Source organism: Salmo salar, chromosome 10, assembly GCF_965601325.2.
Source record: "Salmo salar chromosome 10, fSalSal1, whole genome shotgun sequence".
Lineage (NCBI taxonomy): Eukaryota > Metazoa > Chordata > Actinopteri > Salmoniformes > Salmonidae > Salmo > Salmo salar.
The window spans coordinates 98,250,974-98,278,283 of record NC_138300.1 but is presented as its reverse complement, the minus strand read 5'-3'; the positions used below and the strand labels follow the sequence as shown (position 1 = coordinate 98,278,283).

The window sequence follows — 27,310 nt, the reverse complement described above, 5'->3', positions numbered from 1 at the left end:
CATAGCCTACATATCAGTATATACACACAATATCTAGGTCTAATGCATAGTACAGTGCAAATTACAATACAATATATATAAAATGGCTGTGTCTCTTCACAGTCCCCTTTGTGCAGTAAGGTGTTCTTTTGTCTGTTTTCTGAAACTGGTTTGATTGCTAGCTTGTGTTACCTTGGGTGGTAGAGAGTTCTATGTAGCCATGGCTCTATTTAATACTGTGCGTTTCCCTGTTCTGGACCTGAGGACTGTGAAGAGACCTCTGGTTGCATGTCTTGTGTGGTACAGATGAGTGTCTGAACTGTGTGTCAACTCCTTGAACAGACAGTTCAGTACCTTCAACACATCAATACCTCACACAAAGACCAATAGTGATGCAGTCAATCTCTCCTCAACTTTGAGCCAGGAAAGACTGACATGCATGTTACTGACACTTTCCCTCCGTGTACATCTAAGTGTGATATGTCCTGCTTTGTTCTGGACCAACTGCAATTTACCTATGTACTTCTTTGCGACACATGACCACACAGCTGGACAGTAGTCCAGGTACGACAAAACTGGGGCCTGTAGGACCTATCTGGTCGACTGAGATGTCAAGAAGGCAGAGCAACGCCCTATCATGGACAGACCTCTTCCCATTTTAGCAACCATTGAGTCTATATGTTTTGACCATGAAAGCTTGCTATCCAGGGTTACAACCAGCAGATTAGTCTCCTCAACTTGCCCAGTAGCCACATTATTCAATAATAGATCTAAACAAGGTTTAGTGTTGAGCGAGTGACTTGTCCCAAAAATGATGCTTTTAGTTTTTGAGATATTTAGCACCAGCCTTTTGCTAGTTAACCATTCATAAACTGACTGGAGTTCTATGTTAAGTATCTCAGTTATTTATTTTACTGTTGCAGCTGATGTGCATACTGTTGAGTAGTCATTTGTAAAAACTGAAAACAATAATGGCCCTAGCCGGCCCCCCTGTGGTACACCACAATCAATTGAATTTGCCTGAGAGAGGCATTGACTAATGAAAACCCTCTGTGTTCTATTAGATAGGTAACTCTCAATCCATAATAAGGCAGAGGATGCAAATCCATAACACCTACGTTTTTTCAGCAATAGGTTATGATCAATTACATCAAAAGCTACACTGAAGTCTAACAAAATAGCTCCCACAATCTTCTTACTATCAATTTCTTTCAACCAATCATCAGTCATTTGTGTCAGTGCCGAGCATGTTGAGTGCCCTTCCCTATAAGCATGCTGAAAGTTTGTTAATTTGTTTTCTGTAAAATAACTTTGTATTTGAACAAACACATTTTTTCCCAAAAGGTTTGCTAAGCACTTGTAACAGGCTGCTGATTGGTTGGCTGTTTGAACCATTAAAGGGTGCTCTGATATTCTTGGGTAGTGGAATGACCTTTGCCTCCCTCCATGTCTGAGGACACACAGCGTCTTTCTAGGCTTAAATTGAAGATGTGTCAAACAGGAGTCACAATGTATTCCGATACCAACCTCAGAAATTGACCATCCAGGTTGTCGGTACCAGGTGGTTTGTCCTTATTAGATACATTTAAGTGTTGTAGACTCTATTCAGTAATTCCAATGTAATATATTTATATTTTATTAAAAGTGTATTTCTTTACATATTTTTAATTTAACTAGGCAAGTCAGTTAAGAACAAGTTCTTATTTCCAATGACGGCCTACACCGGCCAAACCCGGACGACACTGGGCCAATTGTACGCTGGGCCAATTGTGCGTGATTGGGCTCCCAATCACGGCCGGATGTGATGTAGCCTGGATTCGAACCAGGCACTGCAGTGACGTCTCAGTCGAGAGCCCTACATATAGCCTTCAATATACTAGTAGCTTTCAAAATACCAGTATTTGTGTAAACTTTCTAAAGAAATGCTTGTATAAATAATACAATATTAAAATAAAAGTACTTCAAATTATCCATAATTGTTTTTAAAGGTGGTTGCAATGCTGTGAAAAACTGTTGTACTGTACTAGTGTAAAATCGAAATTCCCCAAATGTATCATGTAGGGGAGTCTTATTTTGAAGGGGAGAAATCCGCGATCGTGCTACCAGTATAATATCATGCTGCCAGGAGAATGATAAACTGTTTCTGATGCCCACTCGCAATTGCTGTTATATGTCGGTGGTGTCTGGATAATTGCAACGTCCCTACCGCATTGACATTGAGGTTTAAAATAGCCAAGGGGTTAGGGACGTCCCAAGGAACCCGAATAGCACCATGACCCTCGCTAATATGCTAACGCGGTTCAGCCCCTCCCATTCTCGTGCGCAGACGCAGTTTTGGATGAGTACATTTTGTCACTTTGTTACCCCTAAAATGTATGATACACGTGGTCATTTACGGTATGCATACATTATTCATTGTACAAATTATATTAGTGTTGCCACTTTTGTAACTGTAATGTTACAGTATCTTATTTGAACTGAGGAACGGAATGACTTTACTCCTGCATGACTTCATTACCCAAACAACACTTCGCAGACATAAGACTCATCACTGTATTATTGCGGAAGTGCTGAGGCAGGATTATAACTATAGCTCAGTGGGTTATAGTCACAGAGTTTCTGATTTCGGTTTTCACAGCTCCGTCGCTTCTGCGAAATATAGATTGTAATTTTGCAATATCGCTTAATTCGAAACAAACACGGGACATGGCAGCGTTAAAGTATGCTGGTATGGACGATACAGACAGCGAGGATGAGCTGCCCCCAGGATGGGAAGAGAGATCTACGAAGGATGGATGGGTTTACTATGCGAAGTAAGCGAAAATGAACTATTGCGCATTGCTCATAGTCAACCAGTGCCGCTTGATTTTTATGGCAGTGTTATGCTTCCCATAAACCAGTCCTTGAACATACAAGCATTTGGCTATAACATCTATGCAATATTGCCCACAGAATAGAGCAGTGTAGAGCATTGCTTTGTTTTAATGCAGCTAGTTGCTAACAGTAATTGCTAGCTAGTTTGATTGATTCTCTGTATCTCTCTCCACAGTCATGAGGAAATGAAGACTCAGTGGGATCATCCCAAAACAGGGAAGAAGAGACGCTGTGCTGGAGGTTAGAGTTATTCTCCGGGCAGACCCCATTCTCTACTTTTCTCTTTCTCCCACCAACACCTTACATCCCACCTTCCCCCATTCAATTTGCCTGGCTACCCAAGCTCCTTGCTCCGCCAAACGCTACGCCCACGGACGTTAGTTTCTTCCTCGCAATGAGTCTGTGTACCTTCCAGACGATTTCTAGAATGGGAATTCATTCTTGACCCGATGGGTTGGGCTAGATCCAGAACACACGTGCATAAAGTGGCGTTTAGAAAATCCGTCTTTGGCTTTGATACTCTGATTGGTTAGTGATGATCCAATCGCTGATTACTTTGTTTTGTACAACACCTCTCATTTTGACGTCATCACAAAGTACTTCAATGATGGCAGTCTCAGACCTAAGTATTTAGTGAACAACAGAGCTACAGAGGAATTCAGTTTGAGTCGTCAGGCAACCATTCAATATGCCTTTTTGCAAGTGTGTAATTGTCATTACTTATCCACATTAGACCCAATCTTGTGTGTATCATGACTCAGCAGATTTTTTTCTTATGGCTCTGGGTGCACCTGAATGTTCATAGTGAGAGGTCAAAACACTGATACACATACAATTCTGCTATTGTAGATGTATCCTTCTGTTAGGATGGCATTCAGTAACAGACAGAGATAATGAGTTAATGATATGAATCATGTTTCTGAATGGCTTGAGGAGTCTAAGTGGAGGCTTTTCTTCCCCACAGATCTGCCGTATGGTTGGGAGCAGGAGATGGATGACAAAGGACAAATCTTCTATGTGGAGTAAGTCCTCTTTTCCTGATAAACTGAACCACAAGTTAAGGGGTGACAGTAAAGAAATCAAAACTGGAAGCACTTTATTTTACGGTACATCAATTTACCAGGCATTTAAAAAAGAATGACATGGTATGGTAAATACACAGTAATAACCGACTAATTACTTGTTTGTTTCTTTGGGCTTCAGTCAAATAAGCACCATATTCATATCAGTTACATGTTTTATTCAATACCAGGCAAATAGCAGTGGAAACTGTTCCGTAACATAAAGTGCTACCAAAAATGAATGGTGCCGGACGGGATGGCTGCCATTTTACTGGCTCCTAACCAATTGTGCTATTCTGTGTGTTTTTTCGCTTTGTTTGTAACTTTTTTGTACATAATACATCCACACTGAGCTAAAGGCTAGAGCTGCCACTTTCAAGGAGCGGGACACTAATCCGGATGCTTATAAGAAATACGCTCGTCAGATGTGGGAGGGCTTGCAAACTATTACGCGAGCTGCCCAGGGAAGCGACACTACCAGATGAGCTAAATGCCTTTTATGCTTGCTTCAAGGCAAGCAACACTCAACCATGCATGACAGCAACAGCTGTTCTGGACAACTGTTGCTGTCACATGCATGGTTGAGTGTTGTTTGCCTTGTCTTACTCACATCGGCTCTCCGTAGCCGATGTGAGTAAGACCTTTAAACAGGTCAACATTCACAAGGCCGCAGGGCCAGACGGATTACCAGGATGCGTACTTAGAGCATGCGCTGACCATCTGGCAAGTGTCTTCACTGACATTTTCAACCTCTCCTTAACCGAGTCTGTAATAACTACATGTTTCAAGCAGACCACCATAGTCACTGTGCCCAAGAATGCCAAGGTAACCTGCCCAAATGATTACCGCCCCGTAGCACTCACGTCTGTAGCCATGAAAAGCTTTAAAAGGCTAGTCGTGGGTCACATCAACAACATCATCCCAGAAACCCTGGACCCACTACAATTCACATACCGCCCCAACAGATCCACAGATGATGTAATCTCTATTGCACTACATACTGCCCTTTCCCACCTGGACAAAAGGAACACCTACATGAAAATGCTGTTTGTTGACTACAGCTCGGCGTTCAACACGATAGCGCCCTCAAAGCTCATCACTAAGCTAAGGACCCTGGGACTAAACACCTCCCTCTGCAACTGGATCCTGGACTTCCTGAAGGGCCGCCCCCAGGTGGTAAGGCTAGGTATCAACACATCCGCCACGCTGATCCTCAACACGGGGGCCCCACAGCGGTGCGTGCTTAGTCTCTCCCGTACTCCCTTTTCACCCACGACTGCTTGGCTACGCACGACTCCAACACCTTCATTAAGTTTGCAGAGGGACAACGGTGGTAGGCCTGATCACTGACAACGATCTGACAGCCTATAGGGAGGAGGTCAGAGAGGTGCCAGGACAACAACCTCTCCCTCAATGTGAGCAAGACAAAAGAGCTTATCGTGGACTACAGGAAAAGGGGGGCTGAGCACACCCCCATTCACATCAACAGGGCTGTAGTGGAGTGGGTCGAGAGCTTCAAATTCCTTGGCGTCCACATTGCTAACAAACTATCATGGTCCAAACACACCAAGACAAGACAGTCGGGAAGAGAGCATGACATTGCCTATTCCCCCTCAGGAGGCTGAAAAGATTTGGCATGTGTCCTCAGATCCTCAAAAAGTTATACAGCTGCACCATTGAGAGCATCCTGACTGGTTGCATCACCGCTTGGTATGGCAACTGGTTGGCATCCGACCGCAAGGCGCTACAGAGGGTAGTGCGTACGGCCATGCACAACACTGGGGCTGAGCTCCCTGCCATCCAGGACCTCTATACCAGGCGGTGTCAGAGGAAGACCCTAAAAATTGTCAAAAACTCCAGCCACCCTAGTCATAGACTGTTCTCTCTGCTGCTGCACGGCAAGCGGTACCAGAGCACCAAGTCTGGGACCAAAAGACTCCTGAACAGCTTCTACCCCCAAGCCGTAAGACTGCTGAACAGTTAATCAAATTGCTACCTGGACTATTTGCATTGTTCCCTCCCCCCTCTGTTTATTATCCATGCATAGTCACCTTACCTCTACCTACATGTACATATTACATCAATTTCCTTGACTAACCTGTACCCCTGCACATTGACTCGGTACCGGTACCCCCTCTACACAGCCTCATTATTGTTATTTTATTGTGTTACTTTAAAAAAAATTTTTTTTTACTTTAGTTTATTTATTTTTTGCAAATATTTTCTTTCTTACTTAAAAAAATCCTGCATTGTTGGTTAAGGGCTTGTAAGTAAGCATTTCATGGTAAGATCTTTTGTATTCAGCGCATGTGACAAATACAATTTGATTTGATTTGAAATCTTCTCCCCACTGGTGTAAAGTAGACCCATGGCTGTGAGAAGCCTAACTATTCCCCACTGTCTGCCTGAGACTGTTTATGAGGCCTTGTTTTGGTAGAGAGGGACCTGTTGGAGCATCCGCACAACCACTTAGCTTAGTGTCGTCTTGTCTCATCTGAACTTGGGTATTTAATTTGGTAAAAAATACAACATACATTCTACTCCTTCACCCTTCTCTCTTTCTCTCCCTCTATCCCTGCCCCTTCACTAACAGTCACATTAACAAGAGGAAGACCTACTTTGACCCGCGGCAGGCGTTCACGGTGGAGGACGTGCTGGTGAAGCCGAAGCGTTACGACGGGAACACTGCAGCCCTGGAGATCCTGCAGGGTCGTGACCTCTCAGACAGGGTGGTCCTCATCACCGGGGGAAACTCTGGCATCGGTGAGTTTTGGACGGTGTGTGTGTATGCACATGTGCCTGTGTGTAATTAACTTATTTATGCCTCAATAGAGTTAAGTGCACCTTCATTATTTCACCTGTAGGTGGGGGTGTTGTACCACCATTTCTTTTGTCCGGTCCTGACTGATGCTTATCTGTCGTTGTCCCTCATTGTATGCCTTTAAAACCAGGCATTCATCAACATTATGAAATGTTACACTTAGACTGAACAAGTCATTCACTAATACCAAACATGATTGTATTGAAGGTCAGTAGCACTTTTCACTCATACCTGTATACGGGTTGAAAATGGCAGATAGTAATTGTAATTGTGTGATGGTGGGGATGCAGGGTTGTGTTCCAAACAAACAACTACAAGTGTGCTTCCTCTAGTTCCTCAACAGCACAGCTAGGAGAGCTAAAAAAACACCTTATAATTGAAGACACTTCTTTGAGTCATAAAGGTGCATTGAATTGACTTAGGAACTGTGCATACTTTACAGAGGTGTGTGTTCACTTGGAGACACCAGTTAGTCCTCTCACTCAAACCCATGTCATTGTTTTATCTTATGTTGCACCTACCCTACATTTTTCAACAAATATTTTTATCATGTTACTGAATGTATTTTCAGATTTCGTTATCAATAAATGCTGCGAAAAGTACAGTAAATGTAAAAATGAACAGTGTAATGTTTGAATTCATTCTTGTCAGGTGAACTGTTGTGTACTCAACTTTGGTCTAATCATTTTCCCATCATCTCCAAACCGTTCCCGTTCAATTGCTACCATGCTTTTGCATAAGCTTTTCTTCTGTAAGAAACATTTAAATTTAGGCCTAGCCGTACAGGACACAAGTGTAAAGGGTTAACCGAGCTGAATTGGATGTCATTGTTAACTGTAATGAATGATGGCCATTTGTGGGGAGAAAATGCATGGCTCACTGTATAATGGCCCTGGAAACAAATGTATTTCTCTGTGTAAATTAACACAAGTAGCAGCCATTTATCCACAGTCGCCGCTTCAGTTGCAGGGAGATAACGACAGCGCGAGGAAAATGAAACAAACATAAAATCGTTAATTGTCTTTATATTCAAATCATTCCTCTCTCCTAAAGTTGTAGCTTTGTAAATGGAGTGAGTATATCACTAAAGAGGGTTGTAAAACAGTGTTGTTGTTTTCACATTTCTAATGACTTCAGACTGTGACTGAACTCATGCGCTTGAAGACTTTCTCAGCTTCCCACACTTAATTACTTTTTAGTATATATTACTTTGGGCCAGAGGTTCTGCAACACAGTCAAGTTTGTACCTGGTTATTTTCAAGAAGGAACAAAACAACAAGGATTGCATACAGGGTAGAATAAAGGGCTAAACTCTGGCTATCATGTTGAAGTCATTCGAGAGAAACAACTTTTGCCAGGTAAAAATTAACTAGTCAAATGCAAAAACATATAGGCTTTCTGTCACAAAACATATTTTGTCAAATGGATAAAGCTGATGTAGCTTATTACCTGTAACATAGTCCTCTTACCGAGACACTTTCCAGTGAGCGAGATGGTGTTTTTTATTCCTCCAAAAGAGGGCACAGAAGCTCTTTCAGGTGCAATGTGGCGATCTGTATAATACACCGATCTTTACACACATCAATCCCTTTGTTTCTCTTAAGATACAGAATATCTAATGTATCAAAAACACACTTCGATATTTTAACTAAGTTTCGCTGTTGGTCTATTGATTCTGATTAACCGTGATGCATTGCACCCGGACTGTAATTTACTTTCCCCTGTGATAGGGTTCTTGTTTTTCATTGAAAACAATTATAAATGAAATAACCCATTGATATTATTACAAATATTGTCTAAATTGTAATGTTTGTATTGCAGTGTCAATGCCTAATGAACACATATTTACATAACCTTTATCCTCCACTTGTCTCCCAGTGTACTGAATATGAATTATCCTGCTATAATGAACAGTATGCCAATAGTAATTGCCACCAGTAGCGAGCTCCCTTGACATCCTCATGGTCCACATGTGAAATGTGCTTATGCCAATTGACTAGACACAGTGGGAATTTAAATTGCATCAATTGTGTTTCAATCCTAACATCAAGGCTATTTTCATTTGTTCAACAGAATCCTTTTAACAGGAAATTTGAGGACAATTATTTGTCACTATAGCTGGCTATTATTTATTGTTTTAATTTAGCTCTTAATGCATGGGCTATATACATATATGAGGCCATTTATGCAGGAAATGTAATGTGGTATGGTTTTGTTAACAGGCCTGAATAGGCTCTAGTAATATTGCTGGAAGGTGATACAGGGATGTGGTGCGTCTCAGCTTACGGCATTAGTCTTCTTTTCTCCCTCTCTCCTTTTTCATTTAAAAACCAGTAACAACTCATATTTGGTCTTTAATTGCGGTAATGGAAATGAATGGTCGCTGTTAGCCGATCTCACCTTCTCGCTCTTTCTCTCTCTCTCAATTCATTTAAAAGGGGCTTTATTGGCATGGGAAACATATGTTTAAACGTTTGTTTGTATACTGCTGTTACTCACTGTTTATTATCAATGCATAGTCACGTCACCCCTACCTACATGTTCAAATTACCTCTAACCTGTACCCCTGTACACTGACTCGGTACCGGTACCCCCTGTGTATAGCCTCGTTATTGTTATGTTTTATTGTGTCACTTTTTACATTTTTAACTTTAGTTTATTTGGTAAATATTTTCTTAAGTCTTCTTGAACTGCTCTGTTGGTTAAGGGCTTGTAAGTAAGCATTTCACGGTAAGGTCTACACTTGTTGTATTCGGCACATGTGACAAATACATTTTAATTTGATTTACATTGTTTATTTCACTTGTTTTAGCAATCAACAAAAGTGAGAATAAATTAATTTAACAATATCAACAAAAAACTCTTAGAAATTAACAATAAACATTGCACTCAAAGGTTTAAAGAAGATAGACATTTTAAGTGTTATTATCAGCTATGTACAGTGTTTTAGCAATGTGCAAATACTGTAGTTGTAGTACGAAATAGTGGTGGAAGATAAGTAAACAGATAAATATTAGTAGTATTTACAATGTTTGTACTCCACTGGTTGCCCTTTTGTCATGGCAAATTTCCACAAATCTTGCTGCTGTGATTGCAAATTGTGGTATTTCACCTAACAGATATGGGAGTTTATCAATGTTTGACTTGTTTCAAAATTATTTGTGGGTCTGTGTGATCTGAGGGAAATATGTGTCTCTAATGTGGTCATACATTTAGCAGGAGGTTAGGAAGTTCAGCTCAGTTTCCACCTTATTTTGTGGACAGTGAACACATCCTTTCTTCTCTTGAGAGCCAGGTCTGCTTATGGTGACTTCTCTCAATAGCAAGGCTATTGTCTTAATTTTGGGTCAGTCACAGTGGTCAGGTATTCTGCCACTGTGCACTCTCTGTTTAGGGCCAGATAGCATACCAATTTGCTCAGTTTTTTTGGTTGATTCTTTCCAGCTGGCTGAGGGGACTCTTCTCTAGGTTACTCTCTCTGTAGGTAAGGGCTTTGTGGTGGAATGTCTGGGTAGCGCTTCCTCGGTGGTTGTAGAATTCAACAGCTCTTTTCTGGATGTTGATAACTAGCGGGTATAGTTTTAATTCTGCTCTGCATGCATTGTTTGATGTTTTGTGTTGTACACAAAGTATATTCTTGTAGAATACACAGGGATATATACACCGGGGATATTTCCCTCATTAAAATGCAAATCAATTTAGAACATTTTTGACATGCGTTTTTCTGGATTTTTTGTTGTTGTTATTCTGTCTCTCACTGTTCAAATAAACCTACCATTAAAATTATAGACTGATCATTTCTTTATCAGTGGGCAAACATACAAAATCAGCAGGGGATCAAATACTTTTTTCCCTCACTATATATCTGCCATACTGGCTGGCAATGTTCTTATCCCTTGTTAGCTAGCCAACTACAGATAACTTATAGTTACGTCAAAAAGTGCAGCCAGAATAACAGCAAAGAATAACAGCAAAGTACATCCATAACAATGAGCTAATGAGGCGCAATTTCGCCGGGCATAAAAATGTTCTCACTCGTCAGGACACTGTTGTTCAGAGGAGTTTGCCAACAACACAGCTACAGTAACAAAATCACTTCCAACTGAAGCTGGAAAGACTGCAAATTAGCTGTTTCTTTTCACCTTTTTTCAATTGCCATTTTTTTTTGTATATATCCATAAAATTTTGCCAGCAGATTCATGATTTCGACTGGCTGAGAAAAGCTGCCTCATCCCGACTTCCGACACGTTCATTACTATGGGACAGCAGGAGATCGAATTTGAATATTGAAACAATGTTGCAAATGTCGGAGAGACAGACAGCAAGGTTTATACAAATCTCCGCTGTTGAAAACGAAATGTTAGTCTTAAAGAAATGTGAGATAATGTCTAGATGCTTTTATAGTGGAGATCAAGTTTATAAATTGCCTGGCTGGGCTGATGAGACTGGATTGTGCAGTCAGATGGAACAGAGTAAATAGGCATTTTAACGTCATAGATTTAGCCGGTGGTAACTTGTGGAATAGCCACGGGCTGGAATGCCATTTTAACCAATCAGCATTCAGGATTAGACCCACCCGTTGTATAAAACTGATTGAAGTATTGCTTTGCCAGATCCTATTTGGGATGTTGAGTTTTATGTTCCATTTGATGGCATAGAAGGCCCTTCTTGCCTTGTCTCTTTGATCGCTCACAGCCTTGTGGAAGTTACCTGTTGTGTTGATGTTTAGGCTGAGGTAGGTATAATTATTTGTGTGCTCTAGGGCAACAGTGTCTAGATAGTTTTTGTCATGGCAACTGAACTGTTTTAGGAACACCATTATTTTTGTCTTACTGAGATTCACCGTCTGGGCCCAAGTCTGACAGAATCTTTGCAGAAGATCTAGTTGCTTCTGTAGGCCCTCCTTGGCTCCTCTTTCTTTCTTTCTTCTTTCTTCTTTCTTCTTTCTTTCTTTCTTTCTTTCTTTCTTTCTTTCTTTCTTTCTTTCTTTCTTTCTTTCTTTCTTTCTTTCTTTCTTTCTTTCTTCTTTCTTTCTTTCTTTCTTTCTTTCTTTCTTTCTTTCTTTCTTTCTTTCTTTCTTTCTTTCTTTCTTTCTTCTTTCTTTCTTTCTTTCTTTCTTCTTTCTTTCTTTCTTTCTTTCTTCTCTCAATTAAATTAAATTCAAAGGGCTTTATTGGCATGGGAAACATATAACATTGTCAAAGCAAGTGAAATAGATAATAAACAAAAGTTCCAAAAGAATAAAGAAATGTGTCTATATACAGTATTGTAACAATGTGCAAATAGTTAAAGTACAAAAGGGAAAATAAATAAACATATATATATATATATATATATATATGGTTATATTTACAATGGTTGCCATTTTCTTGTGGCAACAGGTCACAAATCTTGCTTCTGTGATGGCACACTGGTATTTCACCCAGTAGATATGGGACTTTATCAAAATTGGATTTGTTTTTGAATTCGTTGTAGGTCTCTGTAATCTGAGGGAAATATGTGTCTCTAATATGGTCATACATTTGGCAGGAGGTTAGGAAGCTGAGTTTCCACCTCATTTTGTGGAATCTCTCTCTCTCTCTCTGTGTCTGTGTAAAGGTAGTCTCCTCTAGTCCTCAGGTCCACCTGTATGTGTGTACCATTGATCCTGTAGGGACTGTAATCCTGCCTCAGGCCTCTCATCCAAACCCATTAACAGCTCCTGTTCTAGCCTTCCTTCATTCATTCATTCATTCATTCATTCATTCATTCATTCATTCATTCATTCATTCATTCATTCATTCATTCATTCATTCATTCAACCAACTAACTAATGCTACACAGTTACTGTACATTTACTGGCCAAGAGTCCACTGTACTGTTTGTCCTTAAAGGGCTACGGTCACTGGGTGCAGCAAAGGACAACTTATTTAACTTAATTAGAATATTGTTAGCAATACTTGTAGTGGTACTGCATGGTCCAGGGGAGGTGTGTGTTCAGTCTGTTAACTTGAGAGCCCGTCAGTATCTTTGTATTTTTAGTTCTTCATAACACTAAACCTGCTAGCTGTCAACACTTTGTCCTCTGCATGTTCACACCTGTGAACATGTCCTGTTTTGGCTGTTCTCATCCAATCTCTACACCGTGAAAGGTTTTGTTTCTGATATTTCTTCAATAGGGAGGATAGAACATGTGAGTGAGGCAAAGCATATATTTGTACTAAATATCTACATCCATATACAGTGTTACATGTGTACACTAGATACTCTATAGAACCTGTGTGTGTTCAGGTGAGGACTGTTGGTCTCTGTAGTGTCTTGTTATTAATTTGATAATATGACGTATGATGAGTTATGGTTAGTTATGGTCCTTGCAACCCTCTGTCTCACTACAGCAGGACTAGATGTAGAGACAACTACCCATTCATATCCATCACGACTGGCTCCACAAATAAGACTTCTGTTAAAGGATTATTGGATTCTTATTTATTTTAATCAATTTGATGAATACATTTTTTTATCAAGTTGATTTCAAGAACATTTAATTTCACTGTCACGACATAGATTTTTGTGTGCATGATTTGGGGTTTTGGTTTGGTAAATTTCAAGATTTTATAGAGGACATTTGCTGGTTTACAGGTACTCTAGCTCAGAGTTGTTTCTCTAAACATGCAGAGAATTGTATTTAAACAGCTTTCCCCAATCCCCAGTCCAGTAAGAGGACAAGTACATTAGTGTGTCTAGTTTGAGAAACAGATGCCTTACGAGTCCTCAACTGGCAGCTTCATTAAATAGTACCCGCAAAACACCAGTCTCAATGTCAACAGTGAAGAGGCGACTCCGGGATGCTGGCCTTCTAGGCAGAGTTCCTCTGTCCAGTGTATGTGTTCTTTTGCCCATCTTAATCTTTTATTTTTATTGGCCAGTCTGAGATATGGCTTTTTCTTTGCAACTCTGCATAGAAGGCCAGCATCCTGGAGTCGCCTCTTCACTGTTGTAACGGCTGTCTGAAGTAGTAGACCAAGGTGCAGCGTGGAATTTGTTCATCTTTTATTTTAGATGAAAAAAGGGCACTTCACAAAGAAACACAGACGACAGGCAAACAGTCCTGTCAGGTATCCTAACACACTAAACAGAAAACATCTACCCACAAAACCCAAAGGAGAAACATGCTGCCTAAGTATGACTCCCAATCAGCAACAACGATGTACAGCTGTTCCTGATTAGGAGCCATACCCGGCCGAAACAAAGCAATCCCCAACATAGAAATACAGACATAGAATGCCCACCCAAATCACACCCTGACCAAACCTAAATAGAGACATAAAAAGGCTCTCTCAGGTCAGGGCGTGACAACTGTTGACGTTGAGACTAGAGGTCGACCGATTAATCGGATTGGCCAATTAATTAGGGGCGATTTCAAGTTTTCATAACAATCGGTAATCTGCATTTCTGGACACCGATCATGGCCGATTACATTGCACTCCACGAGGAGACTGCGTGGCAGGCTGACTACCTGTTATGCGAGTGCAACAAGGAGCCAAGGTAAGTTGCTAGCTTGATTAAACTTATCTTATAAAAAAACAATCAATCTTAACATAATCACTAGTTAACTACACATGGTTGATGATATTACTAGTTTATCTAGCTTGTCCTGCGTTGCATATAATCGATGCGGTGCCTGTTAATTTATCATTGAACCATAGCCTACTTCGCCAAACGGTTATTTAACAAGCGTATTCGCGAAAAAAAGCACTGTCGTTGCACCAATGTGTACCTAACCATAAACATCAACGCCTTTCTTAAAATCAATACACAAGTATATATTTTTAAACCTGCATATTTAGTTAATATTGCCTGCTAACATGAATTTATTTTAACTATGGAAATTGTGTCACTTCTCTTGCGTTCTGTGCAACAGAGTAAAGCTATATGCAGCAGTTTGGGCCGCCTGGCTCGTTGCAAACTGTGTGAATACAAACTTCGCCAAACGGGGGATGACTTAACAAAAGGGCATTTGCAAAAAAAGCACAAACGTTGCACGAATGTACCTAACCATAAACATCAATGCCTTTCTTAAAATCAATACACAGAAGTATATATTTTTAAACCTGCATATTTAAATCCAGGTTAGCAGGCAATATTAAACTAGGGAAATTGTTTCACTTCTCTTGCGTTCATTGCACGCAGAGTCAGGGTATATGCAACAGTTTGGGCCGCCTGGCTCGTTGCGAACTAATTTGCCAGAATTTTACGTAATTATGACATAACATTGAAAGTTGTGCAATGTAACAAGAATATTTAGACTTATGGATGCCACCCGTTAGATAAAATATGGAACAGTTCCGTATTTCACTGAAAGAATAAACGTTTTGTTTTCGAAATGACCGTTTCCGAATTTGACCATATTAATTTTTGATTTTTTTTTACATTTTTAGTCATTTAGCAGACGCTCTTATCCAGAGCGACTTACAGTAGTGAGTGCATACATTTCATTTCATGCATTTTTTTTTTTTGTACTGGCCCCCCGTGGGAATTGAACCCACAACCCTGGCGTTGCACACACCATGCTCTACCAACTGAGCCACAGGAAAGCCATATTAATGACCTAAGGCTCGTATTTCTGTGTGTTATTATGTTATAATTAAGTCTATGATTTGATATTTGATATAGCAGTCTGACTGAGCGGTGGTAGGCAGCAGCAGGCTCGTAAGCATTCATTCAAACAGCACTTTTGTGCGTTTGCCAGCAGCTCTTCGCTGTGCTTCAAGCATTGAGCCGTTTATGACTTCAAGCCTATCAACTCCCGAGATTAGGCTGGTGTAACCGATGTGAAATGGCGCGCTAATAGCGTTTCAATCGGTGACGTAACTCGCTCTGAGGCCTTGAAGTAGTTGTTCCCCTTGCTCTGCAAGGGCCGCGGCTTTTGTGGAGCGATGGGTAACGATGCTTTGAGGGTGGCTGTTGTTGATGTGTTCCTGGTTCGAGCCCAGGTAGGGGCGAGGAGAGGGACGGAAGCTATACTGTTACACTGGCAATACTAAAGTGCCTATAAGAACATCCAATAGTCAAAGCTACATGAAATACAAATGGTATAGAGAGAAATAGTCCTATAATTACTATAATAACTACAACCTAAAACTTCTTACCTGGGAATATTGAAGACTCATGTTAAAGATCTCATGTTCTGAGCAAGGAACTTAAACGTTAGCTTTTTTACATGGCACATGTTTTTGCATTATTTAAACCAGATTGAACATGTTTCATAATTTATTTGAGGCATTATATTAAGTTAAAATAAAAGTGTTCTTTCAGTATTGTTGTAATTGTCATTATTACAATTAAATAAATAAATAAATAAATAAATAAATCGTCCGATTAATCGGTATCGGCCTTTTTGGTCCTCCAATAATCGGTATCGGCGTTGAAAAATCATAATCGCTCGACCTCTAGTTGAGACTGGTATTTTGCGGGTACTATTTAATGAAGCTCCCAGTTAAGGACTTGTGAGGCAGCTGTTTCTCAAACTAGACACTCTAATGTACTTGTCCTCTTGCTCAGTTGTGCACCGGGGCCTCCCACTCATCTTTCTATTCTGGTTAGAGAGAGTTTGCACGGTTCTGTGAAGGGAGTACGAGCGTTGTACGAGATCTTCAGTTTCTTGGCAGTTTCTTGCATGGAATAGCCTTCATTTCTCAGAACAAGAATAGACTGATGAGATTCAGAAGAAAGTTTTTTGTTTCCAGCAGTTTTGAATCTGTAATCAAACCCATAAATGCTGATGCTCCAGATACTCAACTACTCTAAAGAAGGCTAGTTTTATTGCTTCTTTTATCAGAACAACAGTTTTCAGCTGTGCTAACATAATTGCAAAAGGGTTTTCTAATGATCAATTAGCCTTTAAAATGATAAACTTGGATTATCTAACACAACGTGCCATTGGAACACAGGGGTGATGGTTGCTGATAATGGGCCTCTGTACGCCTATGTAGATAAATCATAAAAAATTTGCAGTTTCCAGCTACAATAGTCATTGACAACATTAACAATGTCCACACTGTATTTCTGATGAATTTGATGTTATTTTAATGGACAAGAAATGTGATTTTCTTTCAAAAGCAAGGGAATTTCTAAGTGACCCCAAACTTTTGAACGGTAGTGTATAATATGATCATCCTATCTCTAAACATCATTCGCTTGGCGTTTTAGGTCTTTGAGTGTTATTTGTTATTCATGAAAGAGTGTTATTGTTCGGTGTTTGTGTTGATCCCTGTGTTGTGTTGTGTGGATTATGAGCTAGGCCTGCTCTCTCCTCTCTCTGGAAGGACAGCTTACTAAACTGATGCAGCCAGTCGCAGAGAAAGAGAGAGAGAGGGAGGGGACAGGAGGGAGGCTCAGTGTGCAGGTTAAGCCCATAGCCAGGCTTTGTGAGTGAGCATTAGATTGAGGCAGATTTGTTAAGCATAACTGCCATTAAATTGGCAGCAAAGCCCTGGTATTTACTGCACCACTGCTGTTTGTGAATAAGGAGCCCTTAAAGAGCGGCCCAGCCATGTGTTAAGCCCACCGCCTGGTAAGGAGGGGATTCATTATTCATGCTTGGACTGACTGGGAGGAAGTAGAGGATAACAAGATGCAACGGACATGTGTGTGTCTCTGTATACACTGTATGTGTGCAAATATGCTTGAGTGTGTATGTACATCTTCACTGTGGGACAATCTCTTGTGTAAAGTCCCCTGTCTCTATCTCTAGTGTAAAGTCCCCTGTCTCTATCTCTTGTGTAAAGTCCCCTGTCTCTATCTCTAGTGTAAAGTCCCCTGTCTCTATCTCTTGTGTAAAGTCCCCTGTCTCTATCTCTTGTGTAAAGTCCCCTGTCTCTATCTCTTGTGTAAAGTCCCCTGTCTCCTTGGACGTGGCTGGTGTTATTATAAATAAGGAAATGGAAGGGTTTTACAACTGGCATTTCATGTCCTCTCTGAGGAAGATGTTTATTGGCTACGTAATGAGAACCAGTTATGGTTGGTTAGTCAAATTATTCAACTTTATTAACCTTGGATCAAATTCACAATGCAGTCCCAAACTGTTGTAACATGCGAGGGAATTGCGTCGTAGGCCAAGAGGGTTCGATAATGATTACAGTTGTAATATAATTTAACTGGAATGTTTAGAGAGAGAGGATGGAATACATATATGTGCTTAAAGCCCTCAGTGGAATCAAATGAAAGGCGACTGGGTTATTATGTGTAGTGAAGTAGTTTATGGAACCATCAGGTTTACAGTCTGGGGATGATGAGATGAAGCTACATAGGGGGGATTTTGATGACAGTGATGGAAAATAGCCCTCCTCCGGTGATGTGTGTGTGTGTGTGTGTGTGTGTGTGTGTGTGTGTGTGTAACCTCGGTACAGGAGTGACCGTTGTTATTGGAGGCCATGATGAAGTGTGTCCATGTGTGCATGCGTGTGTGTGCGTGTTTGTGTAAATGTAAGGTAAGATAAAGGCTGAGGTGACCAGTGTGTGGGAGAGAGAGAGAGAGAGAGAGGGCAGGCAGTGTGGAGCATGAGGCAGGGGATAGGGGGAAAGGGGACAGGAGGATTGTGCGGGCCAGGTGGGAGGTTAAGAGGGGCCAGGCCAGGGGTAATAGAACCACTACAGGCCTCTCAGGTGGAACAACTTACACCTGGGCTGTAATTACAAACCATACATCCCACTTTTGGGGTGACACCACCTCCCTGGAGCGAATGGAAGGGCTGCAGTTGGAATGGAGGAGAATTAGAGCGCTCCTCATTGCAGGCGTGGAGTATTCTCCAGTCTTGTGGGGCTTAAAATACTCTGGAGTAGGAACAGGTGTATTCATCGTTGAGACACACAGGAGGTACTGCAGTAAGAATAGTTAGGAAATGGGTAGAGCTGAGTGTTCATTAGAGCAGGTGGAAGTTCTCTATAGAGCGAGAGATTGAGAGTGTAAACCTTTTTAGTTAACACTGTTAGTGGAGTGGTGTCAGGGTGTGAAGAATTGTGTTGTACACTGTTGATATGGTAGAGAGAAAGAGAAGGAGCACGAGATATTTGGGGGCTAAAGAGAGGGAGGTTATTTACCAGAAGATACCGACCCTACTGTTACGCTTGTTTACACTGTGCTGGGGTCGGAACACAATCATGGTTACATTAAGACACCTTGGAGCCGGTCGAGATATTGGTTGGAAAATTCACCTCAATGCAGGGATGAGATATGCCACTGTTTTACTAATTTTACCTTTATCCACACTGCTCTGTCGAGAAGCTTGAAATACTGCTAGTTTTGATAAAGGTACAATTTGGAGTACAGTGTCATATCCCATCCCTGCATTGAGGTACGTTTCCTGAACCAATATCTCGTGCTGGGTTCACAGTGTCTTTATGTAACCATGATTGCCATTCTGACCAAGGGCAGACTTAGCGATTTTCCTTCAATTTACAAGTGGCTGAAACTATCTCACCGGAGAAAGCATTCGAGCGAGCACAACAGCGCCCCTCTGTCTTACTATATGTAGCCCATGTATCTGATGCTGTCTGGCCAGAAAGAGTATGACATGCCATCATTATTTTGTCCAGACAGCATCAAATACAGTACATTGGCTACACATACACATGGGCCACAAATGTCCTCTGCCTCGATGACAATGGCAGTATTATCAGCAGCACCTGTCTTTTACCAAAGACATGTTTATTGTATTCCCCTAGTCTGGGCAGTGCACAGACCTTTCAGGGTGCAGGTGCTCAAAATGAAAAAAGGCCACCTCCCGCTTGAAAAAATTAAATACTTTTATAATTCATATGTCAAAATTCATAACCAACTGACTCTGTAGACACAATGCTTACATTTCTGAGCATTGGTCTATTTATTTCTGCAACAACACTCTCACTCATCACCACAAGTTGTAAGCAAGCTCGTTCCAGCTCTTCCTAAAGACATGACTGACATGTGGAAAAGAGGCTGGGCTATCAGCTGGTCATTGATGCTGATGATTGATGTAAATCTGCTAGTTAGCTAGCTCCATTTCTTTTACTGATTTGTAATTTACCTCTGTGTCGTTCTCTCTCTGCTGCGCGTATCAGCCAAGCAGACCGAATGTTGATGATGCTGTTGGCTAAATCAAGTGTTAATCAATGGTATGCTGCTTTGTATTACTGCTTTGGCATTTAAACCAGGTATCTATCTACACACACTAGAATGGTGAGCGTATCTCTCAAGCCATGCATGTTTGGATACCGGGTGCGTGCAAGCGCCGTACAGGGCAGATCAACAGGCGCAACCAACCAACGGACGGGTTGGCGGTGGGGGGGTGAACTTGATGACAACTTGCGGGCAGTGAATTCCGAACAACAATGACAAAGAATGTATATAAAAAAATCATTTTGGGGTCCTTTGGAGACTGGAAGGGGAAAGGGGCATGTGCACGTGTCTGCCCCTAGTCTAAGGGTCGGGGCTGGGGTTCTACTAAGCTAACGTATGGAATTGTTTTAAGATACTAAGGATCATTTAGTTATTTGATTAGGAATTTTATATATATATATATAATGAAACATTGAATTTGGCCTTATCGCTATTAGCCCATAGAAACACATTTAATAACACATTCATACATGGAAAAACAGATAGTCAAAAATGTTATCAAAAGGAAGTATGTTTTGAAGTGTCTGTTCTGTATGTGAGAGATATAAGAAAGCTCAGAATTATTTTTATAATATTTTATCATGGAATTACCCGTATACCTTTAATGTGGAAATGCCATATTCACTTCCATTCATTTTTCAACCCGGTACCTTCAGATGAGTCTAGTGACACTTGTGGGGGTCATAGAGAAAAACGGAAAACACCATCGTTCGTAAGTCTCATCTTTCCATAGAGGGTCATATAATTGTGTAGCCCAAACCGTTCGGACGCTACCAATGTTTTCGTGAGAAGACCGATTTTCGGGATGTCTCCTGGCCTGACAAATACTGATGTAGCTCGGCCACCTTCCACCGCCGACATCGGTGGATTTTGATGGGGATTGTTTTCTGACTTATTTATTATGTCTCCAGCGGAGCATGAGAAGTTCTCAAGCTGAGAAATGATTATTTTTGTATCTATTTTTTTTATGCCCAGATCATGAGGCCCCTTGATGGTGTGAGGCAATCGCCTCTTCTGCCTAATGGTAAATAGACCAGTGCTTCCGACTTCAGTGCAGCTCAGTGTAAACAAGAATAACGGTAGGGTCTGAATCTTCTGGCAAGGGAGGTTATCTGTTCGCCAAATAAACATGTTTACCGTTGTGGGTTTTAATGATCTGATTTTAGCTCCGTTTGCCCAAATCAACACAGTTCATTGTAGTAAAATGCTTTTCCATTTGCCAAATAAACAGGTTTACTGGTAATGATCTCATTAGGCTGAGCCAATACACCTGTGTATGGAGGAAATACGGAGAGGGGTGTTGGGCCTCGCAGGACAAACAGAGCGTTAAATCACACTCATTATTGGGGATATGAGGATGGCCAGGATCCTAATGTACCATACAGAGCATCCATCCACTGCTTTATAGAGATCTTTCTCTGATTGTACAATAATTCAGTGTTTTACTTACGGATGCTGTGGACCTTCAAAGTGAGCAAAGTTGCTGTAACTCTCTGGACCTCATTTCCTAGTGATCTAGTCTGGATTATAAGCATTTTTAATGGAGATTCTCCACTGAAAATGCTTTTTAATCCTGAAGTAGTCTTAATGTGGGTCCAGGAAACCAGCCCTAAGAGTGTGGTGTGTCTTTCCCTAGTCTAAACACCTGCTGTTGAGTAGTCCTCTCATTATCCCTGAGTAGAACATACCCCAGCCTGACCTCCTGTCATGTTCTACAGTCTGAGTGGAACGCTAAATAACCTCCCCCTGTTGTTCACCTGACCAGGAACTAATCTCCACACCACCTCCGTACAGGAAACACAGGCTTGAGGGTGGGGAGTCTTTGTAAACCAACGCCACTCTCGTTATTTCACAATTAATGCCAAGCCCTTGTTATTTGTCATGAAGAAAACACGTCTCTGTCGCCCATGTTGTTGTTGTCATATTCTAATTTGTACTCCATTATGGAAAACACTGGTGTCGATTAATTTCACTTTCATGCTTGGTACACACAACAAGTGAGTGTGGGGTGGCGTTGTTTACCCAGCTGCCAGTGTTCTTGTCCAATGTAGACAGGATGGAATAATCATTGTTTAAGCTGTAGCAGGCGTGTTGTTCTGTCCGTCCTGTTCTGACTGCTGTTTATTCTTTGTAAATATAAGTAGAACCTTGGGTTTGTTGCTGTCTGGTTCATTGTATAATGTAGGGTAAATCAGATGTTTTGTTTGAGAAACATTCCCGTTTGACATATTAGTATTTGTATTTGAACTGGTAGGGGTATTTGAACAACTATAAAACTAGTCTGAGTGAGAACATGCTTATGTTTGTTTCAAGGCTCTGTGCTACTTGGTATGTAAGATTATGCCTGTTCAAACACATTTTAAAAAGTGTTTATTTAGAATTTTCTCAAAGTCAAAGTGCAACACTTTCTCTTGTTTCATTTAGTTATTATGTTCCTGTCCTTTTCCTGCGAGTGGACGTGTGGCAGTGCATTTTCCATTACACCTAATAAGGTGTCATATGATTTAATTCCATGCTTCAGTTGTCATCGAGACCTTCCAATCCACTCCAATTTACAGTTTTAATAGATATTACTCTTTAACACTCCACTCACAATTAGGCCTCCTAGTTCTCCATTTAATGAAAATCAGATTAAGACCTAATCTAATTACTGGTTGGTTTTAATCCACGCTGGCTGTGACACTGGCTGTCTGCCACTCCCTCTCTCAGCTCCTCACTGTCACAACCACTTAGCGTGCATCAGCCTGCCCTACCGGCCTGTCACTCACCTCTGTGTGTCTGTCTGTTTCTGTTTATTAAAGATGTATAAATGAGCGTGAAAGGATATGATTGAGAAATAGTGTACCACTGAGTGGATACTGAACGGTTTATAGCACACTGTTAATATCAACATCCACGGATGGGAAAGTTAGTCGATCTTAACAGGAAATAAAAACAGGATTTAAGGAAAAGTTAATCTCGTAAATGAATTCTACCTCTGGGTTGAAATGACCCATTTAGACTGGCAATTTGGAAATGAACTTCCGTCTCCATCTTGTTTTTTTTTTGTCCGTTTTATCGTGACTACATGATTTGGATGGAGTCGTGAAGTAGTCTGTGCTGATAAATCCAGTTTTTATCAGAACCACTCTTTTCATGTAATAAATGTCTTTATCAGTCCGTCTTTGAAGTGCTAGAATATCACACCAAGGTTTTATATGGAAGTTTTTCTCAAGTCAGTGGAATGGTTCAGATTTTCTAGTTGTCTTCTCTATAACTTCAGTAGTTAACCTAATCATCAACATCATTATTATTATTGCTAGCAGAACTGATACCGCATTATCACTCCAACCAATATGAATCTCCATGTTTCTCTCAGTACAGTCAGTGGATAGGGATCACTTCTAAAATGGCTTGTGGTTGGTTTCCTATAACTGTATCACAGACTAGCGGAGTCCTGAACCACATTAATTCAATCAGTTTCATCACTTCACAGAGACATGATTCACTTTCCCTACTAGACCCTTTGGCTTCCTCCTCAGTGATAGAATCCATATCTATGTTTAATATCATTTCTAACTCATCTTATTCCCCTTCACAGTCAATTGCCCTGAGTATCTCCAAATTATCTCCCAAAATAACTCATCTTTAAAGCATTACTCCCTCCGTCTCCCTCCTCTCTCTGTCTCTATCTTCTCTCCCTCCACCCCCTCTGTTGCTCCCCTCTTCCATGCCCCCTCCTCTCTCTGTCTCTATCTTCTCTCCCTCCACTCCCTCTGTTGCTCTCCTCTTCCATGCCCCCTCCTCTCTCTGTCTCTATCTTTTCTCCCTCCACTCCCTCTGTTGCTCCCCTCTTCCATGCCCCCTCCTCTCTCTGTCTCTATCTTCTCTCCCTCCACTCCCTCTGTTGCTCTCCTCTTCCATGCCCCCTCCTCTCTCTGTCTCTATCTTCTCTCCCTCCACTCCCTCTGTTGCTCTCCTCTTCCATGCCCCCTCCTCTCTCTGTCTCTATCTTCTCTCCCTCCACTCCCTCTGTTGCTCCCCTCTTCCATGCCCCCTCCTCTCTCTGTCTCTATCTTTTCTCCCTCCACTCCCTCTGTTGCTCTCCTCTTCCATGCCCCCTCCTCTCTCTGTCTCTATCTTCTCTCCCTCCACTCCCTCCACTCCCTCTGTTGCTCTCCTCTTCCATGCCCCCTCCTCTCTCTGTCTCTATCTTCTCTCCCTCCACTCCCTCTGTTGCTCTCCTCTTCCATGCCCCCTCCTCTCTCTGTCTCTATCTTCTCTCCCTCCACTCCCTCTGTTGCTCCCCTCTTCCATGCCCCTTCCTCTCGATTCAACTCAAGGGCTTTATTGGCATGGGAAACATTGCCAAAGCAAGTGAAGTAGATAATAAACAAAAGTGAAATAAACAATAAAAAATTAACAGTAAACATTACACTCACAGAAGTTCCAAAATAATAAAGACATTTGAAATGTTGTAACAATGTGCAAATAAACATAAATATGGGGTGTATTTACAATGGTGTTTGTTCTTCACTGGTTGCCCTTTTCTTGTGGCAACAGGTCACACATCTTGCTGCTGTGATGGCACACTGTGGTATTTCACCCAATAGATATGGGAGTTTATCAAAATTGAGTTTGTTTTCAAATTGTTTGTGGATCTGTGTAATCTGTGTAAACATCTCTCTCTCCCTACCCCTGTCGCTCCCTCCTCCCTGTGTGTAGGTTTTGAGACAGCCAAGTCGTTTGCCCTCCATGGGGCCCATGTGATCCTGGCCTGTAGGAATCTCTCCAAAGCCATCAAGGCTGTCAGCCTCATACAGCAGGAGTGGGTGAGTCCCACACTACTGGAGCTTTATTATCCTATACATACACACTGCTGGAGCTTTATTATCCTATACATGCACACTGCTGGAGCTTTATTATCCTATACATGCACACTGCTGGAGCTTTATTAACCTATACATGCACACTGCTGGAGCTTTATTAACCTATACATACACACTGCTGGAGCTTTATTATCCTATACATGCACACTGCTGGAGCTTTATTAACCTATACATGCACACTGCTGGAGCTTTATTAACCTATACATACACACTGCTGGAGCTTTATTATCCTATACATGCACACTGCTGGAGCTTTATTAACCTATACATACACACTGCTGGAGCTTTATTAACCTATACATGCACACTGCTGGAGCTTTATTAACCTATACATACACACTGCTGGAGCTTTATTATCCTATACATGCACACTGCTGGAGCTTTATTAACCTATACATACACACTGCTGGAGCTTTATTAACCTATACATACACACTGCTGGAGCTTTATTAACCTATACATGCACACTGCTGGAGCTTTATTAACCTATACATACACACTGCTGGAGCTTTATTATCCTATACATGCACACTGCTGGAGCTTTATTAACCTATACATGCACACTGCTGGAGCTTTATTAACCTATACATACACACTGCTGGAGCTTTATTATCCTATACATGCACACTGCTGGAGCTTTATTAACCTATACATGCACACTGCTGGAGCTTTATTAACCTATATATACACACTGCTGGAGCTTTATTAACCTATACATACACACTGCTGGAGCTTTATTAACCTATACATACACACTGCTGGAGCTTTATTAACCTATACATATGTTACGCCCCTGAAAAAGGGGAGAAATAATCACGAGAGTGATACGGTATTATTTCCTCAGTGAGAACTTTTACTGTAATCATTTTACCAAAGTAACACATTTTACAAAAGTAACACATTTTACAAAACAACAGATCTACAGGAAAGAGCTAGTGTTGTAGGGTACAAGGCTTATTCAAGTCACAACAGTATACTCTGTAATTCACTGAAACATACACTCATTTCAATATAACTGTCAAGCACAACGTTTTAACTCAGTAAACCATAACTTAATTTATCAACAGTCAATAAAGTGTTTGAAAAACCCTTACACAAATAACACCGCAAAATATCTTATTAGCAACACACATGTTCATTCACGATCGACATAAAATGGCAGCTACTCTCAGTACGAAGCTAGCTTTAGCTGCAACCGAGCAGGGCTCATATTACTCTGCAAACTTAACTCTAACTTCCTCAAGATGTTACTAAGACACACCTTAAACACTCTTGACATGTTAGCGAATTATTACATTTAAATGACTCTGTTTTCATCAATAACGTACCTGAAAAAGGGGAGAAATAATCACGAGAGTGATACGGTATTATTTCCTCAGTGAGAACTTTTACTGTAATGAGGAAAAGACCGCGATTTCCCCGCGAACTTGGGTGGAGACCAGAGCAATCGATCTCAGGCTCATAGATTAAAGAGCATTTAGTAGATCACAGATTAACACTTTTCCCCTTCAATTAGGCACCACAAAATAAAGTAATCAATATAACGTTTACACATTCCTTTTACAATTCTTACCTTTTGTACGCTTGATGGATTTTAACTTTAACACAATTATGAATGTTATCAATCTCTATCAACTAATACAGAATGCATGATCTTTTTAACCTCTATGGGCTAGGTGGGACGCAGGCGTCCCCCCCGTGGTGCACTCCATCAACAGCAGGTGCATTTCAAGAGCGGCAAATTTGAATCCAAATAAATGTCAAAATTCAAATTTTTCAAACATACAACTATTTTACACCCTTTGAAAGATAAACATCTCCTTAATCTAACCACGTTTTACGATTTCAAAAAGGTTTTACGGCGAAAGCATAAATTTAGAGTATGTTAGGACAGTACATTTACAAGAGTTGTGTGTAATGTTTTGTCAATTCAAAGACAGGGTCACCAAAACCATAAAACCAGCTAAAATGATGCACTAACCTTTTACAATCTCCATCAGATGACACTCCTAGGACATTATGTTAGACAATGCATGCATTTTTAGTTCTATCAAGTTCATATGTATATATCCAAAAACAGCATTTTACTATGGCATTGATGTTGAGGAAATCGTTTCCCTCCAATAACCGGCAGTCAAGTCAGCATCACAAATTAAATAATTAAAATTAGAAAACATTGGTAAAATATTATATTGTCATTTAAAGAATTATAGATTTACATCTCTTGAACGCAATCAACTTGCCAGATTTAAAAATAACCTTACTGGGAAATCACACTTTGCAATAATCTGAGCACTGCGCCCAGAAAAATACGCGTTGCGATACAGACTAGTCGTCATGTTGGGGAGATCTAAAATCGAAAATACTATGTAAATAATCCATTACCTTTGATTCTCTTCATCAGATGTCACTTCCAGGTATCACAGGTCCATAACGAATGTAGTTTTGTTCAAAAAAGCTCATCATTTATGTCCAAAAATCTCCGTCTTGTTAGCACATGATCTAAGCCCGCCGGACTTCACTTCATGAACGAGGGGAAAAAATATATTTACGTTCGTTCAAACATGTCAAA

At 40.8% G+C, this 27,310-nt stretch overlaps 1 protein-coding gene across 1 annotated transcript in view; it reads left to right on the top strand.

Moving 5' to 3' along the window:
• The first annotated feature begins 2,356 nt into the window (after positions 1-2,356).
• wwox (WW domain containing oxidoreductase) overlaps positions 2,357-27,310 on the top strand; it is a 295,903-nt gene continuing 270,949 nt past the window's right edge. Inside the window, exons 1-5 of the mRNA XM_045688261.2 lie at positions 2,357-2,792; positions 3,029-3,093; positions 3,818-3,875; positions 6,508-6,677; positions 24,575-24,681. Of these exons, the coding sequence (XP_045544217.1) occupies positions 2,686-2,792; positions 3,029-3,093; positions 3,818-3,875; positions 6,508-6,677; positions 24,575-24,681 (507 nt within the window). The 5' untranslated portion in view covers positions 2,357-2,685. The remainder of the gene's footprint in view (positions 2,793-3,028; positions 3,094-3,817; positions 3,876-6,507; positions 6,678-24,574; positions 24,682-27,310) is intronic.